This window comes from Chaetodon auriga, chromosome 24 (genome assembly GCF_051107435.1).
Source record: "Chaetodon auriga isolate fChaAug3 chromosome 24, fChaAug3.hap1, whole genome shotgun sequence".
Taxonomy (NCBI): Eukaryota; Metazoa; Chordata; class Actinopteri; order Chaetodontiformes; family Chaetodontidae; genus Chaetodon; species Chaetodon auriga.
In genome coordinates this window covers 5127163-5145186 of record NC_135097.1, presented here as the reverse complement: position 1 = coordinate 5145186, position 18024 = coordinate 5127163, and the positions used below count along the sequence as shown (strand labels likewise).

Sequence of the window (18024 nt, the reverse complement as noted above, 5' to 3'; positions counted from 1 at the left end):
TGTAGGATAAATTCTTGTTCAAGATATCAGTTATTGTGGAATTTATTGTAACAATGTTGTGACAATACTAGAAATACTGAATACTTTGATACTGAAGCAAAAAAAAAAAAAAAAAAAAAAAAAAAAAGTCTGCAAAATAGAAATGTATGTAGAAATCTTTTCTCTTTTTTTAAAGAACATTCACACAGTGCTGGTACAGAAAAAGCAGTCACTCAACACATGCAAACACATTTGTATGTTAGCAGTAATGACTGAGGACCAGTTGACTGACTTCCAGGTTGTTTCATCTGTGCAGCCTATTTGGGATGAAAATCGAATTGGTTTTCACAGCTTTGGTACTTTCAATACTATCCAGTGTGTAGTTAATGGAGATTGTGTCATTTTAAACACATGGCCGAATAGAAGTGTTGGTCATTTTGACAACCTTATATTGTAAACATCCTTACCTTGTCTACAATGGGAGAATGTTTGCTAAATTACAACCAGAAATGGCGCACTCAGAGTCATCTCTTACATGGGTTTTGCGTCACGTGGGTTTCACAACTGCCCCAACCCTTTAGGAGACTAACAGCAGTCTATTTGCTTCAATGAGAGAAGTGAACGTGAGCGCAGATTATGACTGATTTTTTCACTCTATAGTCACCAAAGTAAATTTTGGTCCTATTTTTCACAAGCCACATGTTCTCTAAACATTCTTCCATGAAAATGGCATTTTTCAGAGAGCTGACAACACAGATATCTCTTCCAAAGATGCTCTTTATTAAGCTAGCAGATAAAAATAAGTCACAAAAATAAGATACAAACATACTGTCCAGTCTATCGAGTGTCCCAACAGTTTTGACTGCACCCACTTAGGAGGTCCATCACCATTGGCTCAGCTTGTAAAGTGTCATCTTTTGTTATGGAGCATCTTTATTAACATGCAGTAAGTATCCTCAAACTTTATATAAAACAACAATAGTAATGATGTGTATCATCTTGTCTTACAATCTGAAATTTGGTGGCAAGCACAGCAGAGATGCTCTTATATCATTGTTCGGTCCAGGCATCTTGCCCATATTCTCCCATCTCTGTGTAGTGGGGTCGTAGCGATGGACCATCTTTGTGTCACTGTAGTCTTCCTGGCTGTAACCACCAAGCACATAAAACTTGCCCTCCAAGACTGCACTTCCTGCTCCTACATGTGGCACTGGCAAAGCTGTGAAGGCTGTCCAGGAATCAGCCACTGGATTGTACACCTCGCAAGCTAGCTGGTCAACAAAAGTCACGTTATTATTTGTGGTGATTCCCCCCGCTACATAAAGACATTCACCCAGGGTCTCCATGCAGTGATTAGCTCGAGGTTTAGCCATGTTTGCCAAATACATGCTTCCCGTCTCTGGGTGATACAGAAACATGGATGCAAGACATTGGTAGTTGTTGCTCAGCCCTCCTGAGACAAAGACCTGCCCATGTAAAACCTTTGCTACATGGGCACACAGAGGCAGATCCAAAGGCCAGACGAAGCTGAAAGAGAAGACAGTTTATTTTATTAAACTTTATTCAGACTGAGAGAGCACTTCACATAATTAAGAATTTATGGCAAATGAGAAATATTGGGTTATAATGGGCTAATAATGGGATGTAAACCTGTATGAATATTGCTAAATGTTACTATTTGGCTGGTAGCAAAACAGCTGGTGAATGAGCCAGTAATTATGAAGCAAAGAACAGAATGAAGATAATAAAGGTGAGATAAGATAAGCCTTTATTGAAATTTGGTTGTTGCAGCAGCCCAGCTACTCAATAAATGCAGATAAAAGTACAATAAAACCACAGATACCAATCAGCTAATGCAAGTTCAGCCTGAGCTAATGCTATGCCTCATAAAGCTGTAGGGTTTGGATGTTTTCCAAAATCCTCTGCATCCACTTCCAAGAAAAATACTGAGAATCCAATCAGTCCAATGTCCTTTATCAACTGAGGTGTTTCAGCTATGGCTGGAACCACTGCATCACTTGATCAGTCCTCAGCAAATCACTGGAAAGCCTGAGCTCCAGCTGCATTGCTTTCCCCTGATTATTGTTTGGCTCTTTATCCAAACTGTTTAGGGTAGTCTAAACCTACACCATGTCTATTTGGATATTTTGCAAAACAAACATTTTCCTCTTGTTTTGGGATGTATTTTAGGTAACTAAAACAGATTTTTTTGCAAACACCTTGTATAGTGCAAGCGTTTATCTCTTCCTACTTACCTCCAGGAGTTTGAAATGGGGCAGTATCGTTCCACAGTCTCTATGTACTCAGGGTCACAATGTCCACCGATGGCATATATCTTTCCATCCAGCACAACCACAGAGAAAGAGCATCTCTTTTCCTGCATTTCAGCTAGGCTCTCCCAGCTGTTTTGAAGGGGGTCATACCTACAGATGTGGTAAAATTATAGAATTAAAGGATAGGAACACTGAGACATGCTTTTAAAACTGTAAATGTTTGTTTTTAATTGGGTTCCAAGTTACCATCTCTCACCTGTAAACAGAATTCAGGGTGTCGCCGGTGCCATAGTATTTCTTGCCTCCAAACACGTATAGTTGTCCATTGATTACAGTCACCTCGTGGCTGAACCTTGGTGGATCTGGCATCTCTCCCAACCTTCTCCACTCCATCGCCTTTTTTATCCCTGTGTGGTTCATTAAAGAATTCCCAAACCAGAGTTCTTTGCTGATGCTGCGGCTACCCAGGTCCTCAGAGGTCTGGTCACCTCCAATCAAGACCAGACTCTCTTTTGGCAGATAAATGCGGCACTGACTCTGTGGCGCAGTGTCATTCGAGCAGAAATCCTCAAAAACTGCTTCATAGAGCTCAGCCAGGCTGTGATCAGACCACATGTTCAGAGATTGAACCTCTTTGAATTCCTTGAATGTCATCAGGGGAAAGTGGATGGTTTTCATTAGTTCTTTAGCAAGCTTCAACCTTTTCTTTGGCCTTGCTTGAATCCATCCCACCACTGCTCTGAACACAACAAGCTCAGATGAAACACAAAGGGAGTGACTGTTCAGGTACCTCAAGAGCTGTTTTGCTGGCAGGTCCTTAAACTTTGAGGTGCACGCCACTTTTGGGAATTGTCGCAAGACAAAATCGTCTGCAACTTCTTGAAGCTGCACCATTTCATAGGCCTCAGCAAAAGATGCCAAATCCAGGCAGGAGTGAGGATTTATTTCTTGTTGTAGGAAGCTGAGGCACAAGGACAGGGCAGGTTGGTACTGGAGCTGGAGAGCGGTGGTGGTGATCTCAAAAACACACCTCCAGCTCAGTGGAAGATCCCCGCTGTAGGAGCAGTCAATCAGAACCTCCAGCTCGGAAGCCAAAAGGAAGGGAAGGGTCACATGGGACTGATGGGATTCCCTCATCCCCAGGGTGAACATGCTACGGAAATAGTCACTCCCCACAGCGAGGATAACCCTGTGGGCTGAAGGAAGGATGAGTACAGCGAAAAAAACCCACTGCAATCTCAGCTAACATGTACAGAACCCTACAGGAATCCCTTTTTCCATTTACATTTATCACGAAAGAGGTTTCCTTTATACATTGTAAATTAGATTATAATTGCAACTCTTAAGACTTGGTTTGAGCAAATTTATATGTTCAACCTATGTTGAATACTGTCCAAATCAAAAAAACACATTACCACCAAACCCTTTTCACCAAATTTTGTCAAGTCTGACAGAATTTTGTACAAAGAATGATGAGAATAGATTTTTAAATTCAAAACACCCAAATTTTTGCTTATACACCTCACAGTTTGGGAGCTTTTTGGGAGACCAAAACTACAAAAAGTCTACGGAGCAGTTTATGAGATATCTCTCTAATAACCACTCAAGCAGACCAGATGAACGGGGCTTAAAACCTTGGCAGAGGTGAAAACCTACCAAGAAATCCTGCAATGTGACTTTAAATTTCAAAGCTAAGTATGAATGTTGTCTGTGGCACTTCCTGCCATTGAGGAGGCAGTTTGTGGTTCACTTTTAAGGTCCGTTCAATCAATCATGGATCGAAGGATCTTGGCTTCTAAAGTGGATGTTCTTATATTTTTCTATTAACGTAAAAACCATTGGTGGTCTACTCACCATGAAGTGATCCTCCGAGAGCTTCCAGAATGACATCACAGCCCAGTCTGTCCATCCACAGCTGTTTGATGGACTGGAGACTGATCATCATTTGTTCTGCAGCTGAGATTCCTTCCTCTTTCTCCTGCCCCCCAGTTTTTGTGAGCTTTTCCACTTCCTTGGTGCAGAGCTCCAGCACTCTGGGGGCGCCCATTGTTTGAGCTGCAGCCTTAATCTGGTGCACAGTGTCCTTGTTCAAACCTGATACGAGACCAGTGTAGGCAAACTTCACAACTGCCTCTAATCCAACATGATCCACCTCTGGATCTAGAGACACTGACCATCTGTGAACTCCTCCATTTTTTCTTTCATCAACTGCGTCATTTTCTACGTTTCTTGTACTCAGACTTTCCCATATAAGGGAACTGACAGCGGCCATGACAGGGGAGTGTACGTGGAAACTCTTCCCGTCCTCTGTGCTCAAGGTAAGGTCAGTGAGAAGGGAGGAGTCCCTGAACTTGGTCAAGGTGCTGAATATGTCTGTGGGATAATCATCGTTGGAGTAAATCTTTACCACATCTTCGTCATTATAATCTACGTCTTCATCCGCTGAATGTTCTGCTTCTTCATCATCTGTAGACTCTTCCTCTTCAGGCTTTGCGTTATCATCTTCAAACTCTTCTTCTTGAGTTGTCCAAGATTCTGTGGCTGTTTCCTCATCTGCTAACTTCTCACTTTCATCTTCTTCTTCTTTTCTTTCCTGAAAAGTCCACGATCCGTGCATGCTGTTTTCATCTCTCCATGACTTTTCATCTGGATCTTTCAGTTCCTCAGGATCCTTATATTGTTTCTCAACAGCGCTCTCTTCATCCCTTATTCTTTCAAAGTTGTAGCATTCATTCTCACATCCAGTGAAGTCTGAATCTTCATCATCACATTCCTCTGAATCTAGTGAGTTTTCATTCTCGTTGGCTGTTTCCTGTTCTCTGCTTGTACCTTCTTCATTTTGCTGAATGTTCTCACCCTCAGTTCTGATCTGTTGTCTGAATTGCTCTGGTCGGTGATCCTGTCCAATTTGCTCCTGTTCCTGATGCTCCCCTTCCTCGTTATTGTCCTCAACCTGCTGCTCTCCCTTCACCTGCCTGTCGTTGTCCTCCTCCACCTCCTCATTCCCCTTAACGTTCCTCTCAAACTCATTTTTTCTTTCTTCCTGCTCTTCTTCCTCAATTTCTTCTGCTTCCATCACTTCCTTCTCCTCTTCCCCCACTTCTGCTTCCATTGCCTCCCTCTCCTCTTCAGCATCCAACTCCTTGTTCTTTGCCTCCCCCTCTCCCTTATTTTCTCCTCCTTCCTGTTCCTCCTCCATTTCGTCAGCTTCCCTTAGGTCACTGTCTTCCTCTTCATCCCCCTTTTTGTTCTCCTCAACCTCCATTTCTGCCATCTTTTCCCCTTCTTCCTCCCCTTCCTCCAGTTCCTCTACTGTCTTCACCTCTTTCTCCTCATCAAACACCCCATTCTCCATCACCTCCGCCTCCACCTCATTGTCTTCCTCCTCTTCCTCTGCCTCTACCCTTTCATCCACTTCAATCACCTCCCGGTCTTCCTCCTCATCTCCCCTTTTCATCTCCTCATACCCCCTCTCAACCTCATTTTCTCCTCCTTGCCCCATCTCCCCTGCTCCCCTCATCTCCATCTCTTCCTCCTCTTCTTCAAATTCACCCTGGTCCTCACCTTCGCTCACTTCCTCTTCCTCACAGTCTGTGTCCACTTCCTCCTCATTCTCCCCATCATCCTCCTCTTCTCCTTCGTCATCACTCACCTCCACATTGGCCCAACGACTCACCCTCTCCCTCCATTTCCTCCTTCTCTTCTCCTCCATCTCTCTCTTCCATTCCTCCCACTCCTTCTTAAGGCATGAATTAGCTACTGCCATACTGCCCAGTATCACTCTAATCTGTCCCAATCCCTTTAATCCCTCAAAACATTTACATCACTTACTTGCACGGTTAATGAAGAAAAGCGCACAGAGAAGATGATGTATGTCCAATGACAATCCACTGTTTGGATGTTACTGTTATTGCTGCCAGCAGCTGCACCTCTTCTCCTGTCTGCAGACACCAGCTGTGCTGTCTGCTTACTCCTGTCCTGCCTCTCTCTCCTCCTGTTTGAGAGTTGTACAAGAGCCCATAACCAAACAAGTTGCTATTTACAGTGAACTAAATCACGAGGTAATTGAAATTCTAGACCAAGGGGGCAAAAAACCCGTCAGTCTGAGACCTGCTGTAACAAAGGATGGTGATATATGGTCACCTTTCTTTACTCTGCTGCATTGTAAAATAGTTTTCTTCCCTTTCTTTTGTGTTTTCCTGCTTTATTTTAAGTTTCCTTTTTAGTCTTTTATCATGCACAGTATAGTTAAAGCATGCAGTTTAGCAATTTTCAAAGTCATTCCACTTTGCACTTAAGATAAGATCTGACTTTATTGATCCCACAGTGTTGAAGTTAATTCCTGTAGCAATATGTTCAACAGTTTTAAATTTATACTGTAAAGATTTGATCCAAGCAATTAATAAACAAGGGAATGATCTAGACCTGCAGGCAGCTGGAATCATGCCCGTCCGACTATGTGAACCAAGACATCTCGGGGGGAGCCTTGGCATCTTTAATCTGGACCATATGACTCTGAGATCAGTATTAAATGCCTTGAGGGTCACATTGCTCCTCCAAGTCCAAAGCAGTGGAATCTGGGTCAAGGATCGAAAGGCATGAGGGGAAGAAGGAGGCCAAAGGGGCAAAAAAACAACAGCATTTACACCTGTTGCCTTTTGTGCCAACAGAAAAAGCAAAGCGCTGGGTCACATTGTAACCTTGACTTGAAAAATAGTTTCACCGGTCACAAGTGGCTAGCAATGAACCCTCAAATGGCAGCTGGATTAGGTTGCATCAGCTTTCTGTAAAGTCACAACTGTTACTTTCTCGAGATCTTAGAAGATACTGTGCTGTCTACTTTGAAGCTGGTGATTTACTAAATTGGATTGCACCTACTTGTCTTAGTAGCAGCTTTAGTCATGTGTGGATCGGTTGCTGAAAAACATTTGTAGTGCTGTAGAGTCAAAATTAATCAGTTATGTAATCGAGAAGCCACTGTAGTATCATGAGCTGTGACATAACAGCCAGAAATTACAGTTGGAGGCCTAGCGACGTATCAAATTTACCTACCAATCCTTTGTAAATGTAGTTACTTGTTTTATTGAAAAGCAAGAGTTTAGGAGTTAGTAATATTCATGCAGTTTAGACTGAATGGGAATTCATCCAATTCTGCTAATTTAATGTAGTTTCATTATATTTGCATCAAATTTTCCTAATGGTCCCAGGACTAAACTCTTCAACAGGTCATGTTAGCAAGCGGACGTTGGTTTTGTCCATTACCGACTGTAGATAGTGTTGAACTCAAAGACACTTTAGCCTGATAATCAGACTGAGGTGCTACTTCATTTCACTTTCATTCATTCAGCCTGACGTTGTGTTGACAGTTTGGTAGCTGATTTCTTGTTGGGAGGGGGGACAGTTTTGTTTTGCCTTTGCTAAACAGAGTAACGTAACTGTCCTGATGTCAGTGTCGGTTGACGTGTAAGCGGTGGATGTGGTTGCTAGCAGCAGGTAAATTGATCATTTTCAAACCAACCAAACAATTGTGTTGATTTAAGAGTTGATTTTTCTATAAATCAGCTTACAGCAGCTTGTACCGCTGCATTGATCAGACCTTTCTGCTGCTATTTGTCATAAATATAACTGATTCTTCATTCCACCTACAGCTATGATTGGCTGCTTGATTTACTAGGTCTGTAACCAGGCTGTACATAAGGTGGACAGCTGTTTGTGTGGTGGGTCAAACTCTGCATCGTGTTGTGTAGGAAGAAAGGGGACACTTCCCAGGAATGTCTCTGAGCAATTTATCTGCCACCCAGCAGAACGACCAATGGCAATTGTGCACAAACAATATTTCCACAGTGTTTCATGTGCCTGCTCTTAGCAACAGAAGCGTGGCAAGTACAGTTCATAAAATAAAATGCTTGCTCGCTAAAGTTAACTTAAAACCCAATATACTAATGTACATAATTTTAAAAGAACATACAGACAACATGGCAGCCACAGTCTGTGCTTCGATCAATACAAAATTCTCCCTAAATGCACAATGCCCTGCTCGTACTATAGTGCAGTAACATCGGACGACTGCTCTCGCTCAAGAAACAAGTCGAAATCTAAGTTCCTTAGCCGGAGATCTTGTCTCTCTAACCTTGAGGCAGCCTGCTCTGAAATCGCAGCCCTTTAATTTTTATCAACACAGGGTGAGTTTCTATTGAAAAGCTTTGAAGTTGAAGCTGTGAGTGGGTGAGTTGGAAATGAAAATGGTGGGCATCACCTCGCTTTTAAACACACTCCTACCTGAGGACACAATTCTGTTCTTTTCACAGCCATTCACGTGTCAGGCATCTCTCACACACACACACACACACACACACACACACACACACACACACTTACTGTACATACATACAGGGAGGTTTAAAGAGGCAGACAAGTGAGTCAGGTTATTATTCAACCCCACATAGAAAGAGAAGTTGAATGCATTTAAATAAACTTGAGTTAAATACTTAACATTTTCAAACCTTCTGAGGTAAACGATGTCTCAACGCGCTGACTGTCTGTTGTTGTGTGTTCACGTAGGGACAATCTGACACCTTGAAAAAGCCCCGTACGAGCACACATTTATGCAAAAAAAATGTCAAAATAAAAGCAAATTAGACTTGATCGCCAAACATAAAGTGACACGGAGGAACCCAGATTGACAAAGTAAACATGTTTCTGCAGCACAGCAGCTGTGCAGATGTTGCTGGATTTCCATTATCACCTGCAGTGAGTGTTTTGCTCTGGGCAGCAGCAGCTCACAATCTACTTATGAAAAGTCTGTTCCTCTGCAGTCCTGATTGTTACCATGACGACGCAGTGAGAGGCGGAGAGAGGAGCGCTAACCTCGTTCTGGGACCCTCCCCCTCCGGCCCTTTCCTCAAGAGCAGCAAATAATGCTGGGACATGAGGCCTTGCTGCATTCCTCTTCTTCTTCTTCTTCTTCTTCTTCTTCTTCTTCTTCTTAATAGCAGCAGAAGTAGAAGAAGTGTTGTCTTCATTTATCAAAGCCTTCACTCCAGTTTTTTTAAATCTGGATCAGCGCTTTTATTCTGAAGTGAAACACAGAGCAGAAAAACTTACAGTAATAGATGAAAGTTGGATGAAAAGCTGCTTTAAGTTCCACAAAAGCATGTTTTATTTTCAGATTCAGCCAGAAAGAAGAAGAAGAAGAGGAAGAAGAAGAAGAGGAAGAATCCGCCTGTTTGGAAATCAGCCTGCAACAAGTAAAGTGACACATGTAATCCTTTCATCAGACCAACAGATGTACTGTGGCTCACACATGACGGGAGCTGTATCAGATCTCTCCTGCTGTTGCTTTTACCATTAGGCCATGCTCTATTTCAGAAGTCCTGCATTCATAAAGTGTGTTCCTGAGAAAAGGGAAACGGCCAAGAAGGTGTAGATTTTACCTCGGCCTACCGTACATTTAGAAAAAGTGCAATCTACCGTACGTGTTTTTACCGCACAATCTATCCTAAATTTTTACAAAATGCAAATGCAATCTATCCTATGTGGTTTATTATGAAAAAATGCAATCTACCACGTTTTATTTTGAAAAAAGTGATCTACTGTATGTTTTATTTTGAAAAAATGGGATCTACCGTATGTTTTATTCAATTAATATTGTGATATTTTCTGAGACATTTATTGCACCATGAAATTCTCATCCCATGTTGATAAGTAACAAGCAGAGACTGCAGAAAATCACTACCCAGCTCAGAAATGGTTCCGCAATAAGCACAAACATGTTGCTATTATACACAAAACAGATGTCTTTTTTTTTTTGTCAAAATACAATCTAGTTTTATTGAACTTCTATGGCCCCATGAAACACAGTGGTGAATGTACACATGGAAATACAAGAGTTAAGACAGGCAATACAACAGACTGGAGGAGAAAAGGCTTTTAAACATGAATCAGATCAGCTCATACAACACAACTGGATCTTAATCTCAAAAATGAACATTTCTCTACAAGGATGCAAGCAACTCCAGTGTGGTGTGGAAAAAATAATCAGAACTTTAAAGACAACAAAACAAAAAAAGAAAGAAAGAAAGTATAACATCAAACATACAGTGCAGAAAAGCCACAGCAAAATGGCTTTTTCCAATTATTTCAGCTTGGAATAAAGTAGCATGACTGATTGTCTAGCTCACTTTTCATCTTCAATAATAATTCATAAATACACAGACAACGTAAATATTATTAAACATGATAGTTTCAGCTGTAAGACTGAGATTAGAGTCTTTAAATTGCTTTAAGTTCCACAAAAGCTCGTTTTATTTTGAGGTCGGCTTATTTTACTAAAAACATACACAAGTTCAGCCAGGAAGAAGAAGAAGAAGAAGAAGAAGAAGAAGAAGAAGAAGAAGAAGGATCCGCCTGTTTGGAAATCAGCCTGCAACAAGTAAAATGACACACGTAATCCTTTCATTACACCAACAGATGTACTGTGGCTGTATCAGATCTCTCCTGCTATTGCTTTGTAAATTAGGCCATGCTCTATTTTAGAAGTCCCTGCATTCATAAAGTGTGTTCCTCGGAGAGAAAAGGGAAACGGCCAAGAAGGTGACGACAGTGCCAAAGAAATGTGAGACGTTCTTTAACAGCAGTTAAGATGCCGCAGTAGGAACTGAAGAATTGCATAGTTCAGCATTATCATCTGTTTCTCCGTATTTTCATATTGAGCCTGTTATTTTCCTTTCTGAGTGTACCTGTGCAGCCCTGAAACCTCCCCCCCCCCCCACGTATCACTCCCGCGGCTCGTTAGAATAAGGAGTGAGACGAGAGGTCTATTTATACCAAGGAGGGGGAGAGAAAGTGAGATGGAAGGTGAGATTTTGAGGGAAAAGCGAGCACTGCGGACACGTTGGGGATGTAAATGCTCAGAAAGAGGCGCAGTACCAACACGTGCCTTTCTGGTTTTAACGAAGACCGACTGTCCCCAAAAGCCAAGACGTTTAAAATCCCTCCAAAGTGTGTCTCAGTACACTCTGGGAGGAACAACAAACGTCTCTCAGTGAGTCGACCGTCCTGCGTGAAGCACCGTGTTTTTGTTTTGTGCTCTCCGGTGCTGTAGGAGTTTTTTTTTTTTTTTGGAATGAAACCACGTTCTTGAAAAGGAAACGGCGGGTCAAGCGCTGGCCCACGGTAGAAAGAAAGACACGATAACAATGATGAGGGAGAGAGGCAGCGAGAGGAGGAGGACGACGGGGAGAGAGAGGGAGGACGGCCACAGAGACGGGAGACGTCTGGAGCCTCGGGACGCTTCGGCCGGACTTCTTTGCCTCTCCACGTTTGGCCGGCAGATGACCAGTGGCCTGACCTGTGATATGCTCTCCTGGAAGACAACGAAGACGATGGAGTTATTATTGAGCAGCACGGAGGCCTTTATGCGCCACAATCTGGAGCTTCAGCGTGGTCGTTATCGCACTGGAAATTAGCACCTGAGTGTCATGTTTCCTTCACAGCTGATCGGAGTTTGAGGCAATTAATACGTACATTTAAAAGAAAAGAAGTCTTCATCAACCTTTTTTTTTTTTTGTTAAGAAGAATCCTACCGTATGTGTTTTGTGGTGATACATCAACTTAACTGGAAAACCTTGATTTGAAGCAACTTTCTCCCTCCACGTGTCTCTGTCTCACCTGCGTGGGAACAGCTGTGGTCCAGCTGAGCCTGCGCTGGCTTTGACGGGACAGTCAGATTAAATTTAGCGCACAGCTGAACCTCTGACAAGTTTAGATTTGCCCACGTTTCATAAAGCTCTGAGTAAGGATCAAGCACTTTTCAAGTTCCCTAAACCCAAACTTCAAACTCTTGAACCCTTTATCATCACATCTAAACTGTTACTATGAATGCGACGTCAAACAAATACGTCTTCATGTCACATTTTAAAATATCTTTGGTTTACGTGAGTGATTGTGTAGATGAAGCACCAGGTTGATGCTGAAAATCAAGCATGTTTCAGGGAGTAAATTCAGATTCAAGCATGTTCCTAACCTTAAAACGGTTAAAATTAAGCATTTTCCAAATTTTAAGAGTTTGTATACTAACAGATCTAAAGTCACACAGCGAGAAATTTATTGTCTCAAATTCAAATACAGTGCTGTCTCTGTTGCAGCCCTGCATAAAGGCCAGTGCAGCTGTTACAGCCCCTCTCTGTTAAAGCCTCTGTGTTGTGTTCAAAGTGCTCCTCGTCGAGCAGCCGTACAGAAAATGAGACTAATTAGACTTTACATGGCTGCGGTTTCTACCTCCAGGATGGTCCTGCTGTGCGCTCTGTCAGGACTGAGCCTGAGGTTCCAGCGATGCGATCTGTGGCTCCGCCCGCCGTCGTCCTCGCTCTCAGTGGTGTCTTGGCGCGCAACCCGTGGGCGCTTGCGTCTCCGCGAGCTGATTCGCTGGAGAGAACCAGGCTCCTGGAGTCTGAGCCAATCAGAACAGAGGCACAAGGTCAGACGACTGAAAGGGAGGAAGGACAGGCAGTGACGCTGTGTGCGAACATGCACGTGTGTTGGCGAACCTGCAGTCTGTATCCTCTATATCAGCATCAGCATCGCTCTCCCCCTGAGGATCGGACAACACGCACTCCTCCTGCAAAGGAATGAGACATGTTCAATTAGACAGCGCGACTAAAGACAAATAGAATATCGCTAGAAGCTAAAAAAGTGAGACAAATCTGAAAGTCCTTTATAAACACAACCTCCACATTCACTGTATGGGTGCTTTTATTTTGTAGTCGCTGGATGAACCACCAACGAGCCCCGGTGAATCATCATGGACTGCCACTATTTGTAAACCAAGAACAACACTTGATGATGGCATTTGTCTGTGTGAGTGTTCTCGTGCGTCACTTTTTATTATTGCCACTGTTAATATGCGTGAATCAGCCGACACCTCGACACATGAGTAATGAGCTCAGAGTCGCCTAATGTGGCCGTTTGCTTCCTATTCTTATACTTGGCAGCTCGCATGCAAACACGAAGACTGATATCTGAGTACTGTGTCGTGTTGCATTACAGTGATTTAGATCCTAAGCCAAAGCATTGTGAAATAAATACATTTTTAGCAAATCTACCCTGTAAATGTGCGATGAACGCAGCATTTTTTGGTTGGTGGAAATACTTGAGGGCCCATACCCAAAAACATGGCGGAGGAGAGTGTTTTTATTAACTCCTGTGCTGCATATCACGTTTTCGCTCACATGTATTTTGTAGTATGGTGTTAGGATGTAACTGTTCGTTTCAGTCCACGTAAACTGAGCTTGATTAGTTATTTTACAACACGTCTTCTTTGCTGCATCAGTGTTGTTTCCACAACACGACTTAAAAGCTCATGAACACACCGCGGACTTCCCAACTCGGGGAAATGGGGGACAATCTGAGGAGCCTGTGAACGCCTCTTATGTTAAGCATATCTAGGCTGCAGCCAGGAGATGCTTAGCTTAGCTTAGCTTAGCACAAAGACTGGAAACAAGGGGGAACAGCTAGCCTGGCTGTGTCGAAAGTCTTCGTGCCTCTTTCGCAGGGCGTTATGTGCTCTTTCTAAGCTAAGCTAACGTCTCCTGGCTGTAGCTTCATATTACATGAACAGTTATAAAACTACTGATCTCATCTAGCTCTAGAATTAGTGCATATCCCAAAATCTTTAAGGACTGCTTTTAAAAAAATAAACAGTGGAAACACATCAAACATCCCCCATCAATTCTATTTCAAGCTACTGAAAATTAGCATGAAAAATAGCAGCTATCAGCAGCATCAGTGTCAAAACATATCATCGTTTTCAGCCTGCGTGCGATGAACCGTGGTATTAGTCATGCCTCGCACGCTGGAACCTCGAAACAGGCTTGGAAAAACCACAGCTGCCTGCCAAAATAAAGGCACCACAATTATCAAATCTTGAGACACCTGCAGGTCACACTCACACACAGCGAGTCACACATTACCTCTGTGCCGTATCCTTCGGAGTACCTGGTTATAATTACTCTGTTTTTTCCACAGTGTTCACACAGGAGCGTGTCCTGAGAACAGAAAGTACAGACGAGGAAGCAGAGACGCACAAGTTAAAGGCATGCATTTAGATTACAGGCGAAGGCAGATTCTGAGCGACGGCGGCAGACACTTAAGTGGGAAGGCTGAGCACTCACCGGCGTAGGCGTGTGTGCTTCTGAGTAAAGTGTACAGGGACCGGCCTCGCACAGACACACTACATCCACCTCTCCACAACTCGCCCCCACCTGAGACAGCGAGACAAAGACGGCGAGGATAAACAACTGTGATCTGTTGACTTCTGCGAAGCTTCTCGTCCCTTTTATCTTTAGCCAGCAGCAGATTAACAAAGAAAGCGAAAGCGGAGCTTCGACGGACGCAAACTTACATAATGTTTAACAGCGTCGTGGAGCGTTAATGTGGAGATGTTCATATCGTGAGCCACTGTTTTCAGATCTGTCGGCGGCTCAGTGACGGGATTTGAACCTTTTCCACCTCCTTGCATTTAAGTGGAGGACGGTTAAGTTAGGAGGGCTGATCGAATCCAGCATAAATCCAGATGATTGGATGAACCGCATCATTAAATCTCTCCTCTCTATCCCTAAAACCTGCTTGTACATCATATGCAGACTCCCCAAGGTGCGCAGGTAACGGGTATAAATAAATGACCTCACCTCACAGTCATTGTCAGACGTCTCTCCGGAGGAAAAGAGGCCGTGGGAGTCCGATTCCCTCCGCAGCATGACCTCTGACCTGGCTCACACGCTCACGTAGACCTGCTGGGACACACAAACAGCAGGCAGAGGCGCTCAGTGACGCTAACAGGGGTTTTTTATGGCAGGTTGTTGTTGTTTTACAGATACTATGAACATTTCAGCTCTTTAAGATTGTAACTGTAGTGATACAGCCATTAATTTTAACTTATTAGTCCTTTATAAGGAGGTATTGATAGAATGATAATGTTGTCATACTGATGTTTACTATGTTTCCAATCCCTGTCCAAGTAAGTCCATTAATCAGACAATATCAACGTGATTTAAAATAATATTATCAAAAATCTTGAATACAAAAAACAAAAATGTTTTGGAATAACAGAATGGTCCACGGAGAAAGTGTCTAAACATAGTTTTCATTGATAAAAAAAAACATCGATAAAAATCAGCTTGTGTGGTACTCAATAATTGAAGTGACTGAGTCATATTAAACTTTTTTTAACGACAGATAATGATGCTTTTTCTTTTCTTACAGTGAAGAAATTAATGTTTTGTTTTGTTTTTTTTAATTTGCTGCTACGGTGCTGTGCAGATGTTGCTGTCTTTACGCAAGCAGCGGGGTCGTGCTATCAGAGATTTGTCATCACAGCATCTCACTGTAACGTCTGCTCAGCGGTGTCCGCACTCCCATTACGTAATAGCCTACAGTACGACAGTCAATGTTAAAGCCGGGCAACTTTTCGGATAAGGACGCGAGGGGAGAAGATGCTGTCAGCACTGAGAAATCATGGATTCATAATCATATTCAAACACATTCGATTAATTTCGTACACACCTGTGCGGAAAACGAAAAGAACTCATGAAAAATAGAACAGAGTAGACCGTTTTACCTCAAACGCATCCTGTCCACGAACATGGCATAAATCCATAAAAAGTGAATGGAGTTCTGTATTTAGAGGATGAGCAGGAGGACGCGGCGATGCTTCTCATTGTGGCGCGGGGAAGCCATGAGCTCGCGCTGCTTGTGAGTGTTTGACATTGTAGCAAATCCTCTGTGTGATGTCAGCCCGAACGATGACAGGCAGCTACGGTGGAGCGCACGCTCACCGGGACACCGACTGTTCCCAAAACAACGCGGGAGCGCGGAAAGCTGAAGGAGGGACTTCCGTTCGGGGGTTTCAAAATAAAAGGCAGTATGGAAGAAAGTCAGAACGACAGACGAGTGCTTTTGATGACATACATTGTGTGTACGTTCATGCGGTCGAGCAGGCCTGTATTTAGGCGCCTTGTATAGTCTTCACAAACCAAAACAAGAAAATTGCTAAACTGAATTTAAGCCAAAAAGTGGTTAATCACTGTCAACATCATATACATGTATTACATTTCTGAGTTTCTTTATACTTTTTTAATACTTTATACTATACTTATACTTACTTATACTTCAAAATACGTTTCACATCATATTCATATCCATATGGTTATAAAGCCATTGATCTAACAAACATGCACCTTGCTTAAGTGACCAATGGTTGGATATCAGGTGGAGGTCATAGGTATAATGTCATGGGCCAACAGCAACAGCTACAACAATAAATTAATAAAGGACAATCATGGCTGCATTCATTTGTTATAAGATGCAAAGGTTTCAGATTTATTGTGTTATAATCAGATTAAACACATACATTTAGGAATCTGCAAAATATAAAATGAAATGGACAAGGTCTTAGATTATGATAGATGGACCCACATCAGAACAGGCCCTCAAAATCAAGCATTAAATGAGGAACAACCTTTAGAACCCTGTGTTTTAGTGGTGTAAGTTCACAAAATATCAATTACAATTGGTAATCCAGCCTCGTATAACCCACCTTCAGAAAAGATTAACTTGTTTTTGGTCCTCTTCTACCTCTGGCTGCGTTCTCGCCCCTGGACCATGATCTGAAAGTGGTTTTGTGAACCCACCAATCATCAGGTTCAAAACAGGGAGTCTACGTGCATATCTTCAGTGGTCACAATCACCACTGCATTGTTGAAATGAATGTGTGGTACACAGCAGTGTGGTACACCGGTATGTAATTGTCTTTCAGGAAAATGAGACGTTTAGTGGCGTAGAGAAAAAGGTGTGTATCGAGTGGTTTAAATTGAATTCAAAATCTTGCTCAAAGCTCATCTTTGCAATAAATGCAGGCACTTGACAGAACTATTGCATCATTATAAAATCAAGTCATCATCTGTATTAGCATCATTTGATGTACAAAGTATCCCAGTTCAAAAATCCAAGCTGTGGGTCTCACAACTTAAAAACCATTAATATTCTCAAAGCAAACTGGCAGTGATTACATGTAATTTTTACCCTGATCTTTATCTTGCACTGTAAAGGCCCTGAGAGTTAAACAATACATCCAATGGTTATGGTGGGACATACACACAAACAGACGAAAAGAGATGCATACACAAACACTGCCACACAGACACAGACAAGAATCATCAAAGGAAATAACCCGGAAATGTCTTCTCTCATGGGGAATCTGTCTGTTTCGGTAACTGTGTCCCATCAGCACCAAATACTGTACAGCCAGAATGTGAGTTCACTCAGTGGTCCAGTTCAGTTTTCCCTTTCTTTTATTTGAACACATATTGATTGTCATGAGTGATTCAGATTTAAAACACTCCAAATAAAACTTGTCACAGTTGTATGAATTTGGTCAAACAAGTAGAGGCCTGTGGTTGCCTGGCCACTCCCAGGTGTGCCTGTCAAGAAACGAGAAGCTGAAAAAGAGCGTTTGCTCTCTAAATTCTCTTTTGCAGCAGGCTTGAAAACCTGTTGATAAATGAATGTTCAAAAGAGCTTGAGCTTTCCAAGTAGAGCACATTTTGGCTGAAATGTCCCATGAGCCCAGCCAAACGAGATAAAGTATAATTAGGGGAGACCTAATGGTCGAGGGAGGGATCCTCATTATGGTGGCATGTCGACCATGCGAGTGACCCTTGTGAAAATATACTGGATGCTTTGGAGTGATTCAGCAGACCCTTTGTCACAGTGTTTT

At 42.6% G+C, this 18024-nt stretch overlaps 2 protein-coding genes across 3 annotated transcripts; both read right to left on the bottom strand.

The window, feature by feature from the left end:
- Nucleotides 1-747: 747 nt before the first annotated feature.
- Nucleotides 748-6018, bottom strand: LOC143317446 (uncharacterized). The gene is made up of 5 exons (XM_076725602.1): nucleotides 6013-6018; nucleotides 4107-5904; nucleotides 2509-3448; nucleotides 2235-2402; nucleotides 748-1506 (listed from the first exon to the last, which is right to left on the bottom strand). The coding sequence occupies exons 1-5, from the start codon at nucleotides 6016-6018 to the stop codon at nucleotides 984-986; spliced, it is 3435 nt and encodes a 1144-aa protein (XP_076581717.1). The 3' UTR covers nucleotides 748-983.
- Nucleotides 6019-9892: 3874 nt separating this feature from the next.
- Nucleotides 9893-16108, bottom strand: LOC143316816 (uncharacterized). 2 transcript variants are annotated; one of them, XM_076724514.1, is made up of 7 exons: nucleotides 15868-16108; nucleotides 14939-15040; nucleotides 14423-14512; nucleotides 14222-14296; nucleotides 12800-12870; nucleotides 12531-12702; nucleotides 9893-11616 (listed from the first exon to the last, which is right to left on the bottom strand). In XM_076724514.1, the coding sequence occupies exons 2-7, from the start codon at nucleotides 15005-15007 to the stop codon at nucleotides 11410-11412; spliced, it is 684 nt and encodes a 227-aa protein (XP_076580629.1). In that variant the 5' UTR covers nucleotides 15008-15040; nucleotides 15868-16108; the 3' UTR covers nucleotides 9893-11409. The 2 variants fall into 2 exon arrangements, with proteins under 2 accessions (XP_076580629.1, XP_076580630.1); XM_076724515.1 differs by having other exon boundaries at nucleotides 14939-15043; nucleotides 15868-16097.
- Nucleotides 16109-18024: the final 1916 nt, after the last annotated feature.

Bases quoted from the DNA above. Each gene is read 5' to 3' on its own strand.
- LOC143317446 (XM_076725602.1), bottom strand. The intron at 3,449-4,106 runs GTGAGTAGACCA...TCCTTCCTTCAG, and splicing joins TCTCGGAGGATCACTTCATG to CCCACAGGGTTATCCTCGCT. The intron at 1,507-2,234 runs GTAAGTAGGAAG...CTTCTCTTTCAG, and splicing joins CCCATTTCAAACTCCTGGAG to CTTCGTCTGGCCTTTGGATC.
- LOC143316816 (XM_076724514.1), bottom strand. From the start codon at position 15,007: ATGCTGCGGAGGGAATCGGACTCCCACGGCCTCTTTTCCTCCGGAGAG. The intron at 14,297-14,422 runs GTGAGTGCTCAG...TTCTGTTCTCAG, and splicing joins AAGCACACACGCCTACGCCG to GACACGCTCCTGTGTGAACA. The intron at 11,617-12,530 runs GTAGAAACCGCA...GTTGTCTTCCAG, and splicing joins ACAGCAGGACCATCCTGGAG to GAGAGCATATCACAGGTCAG.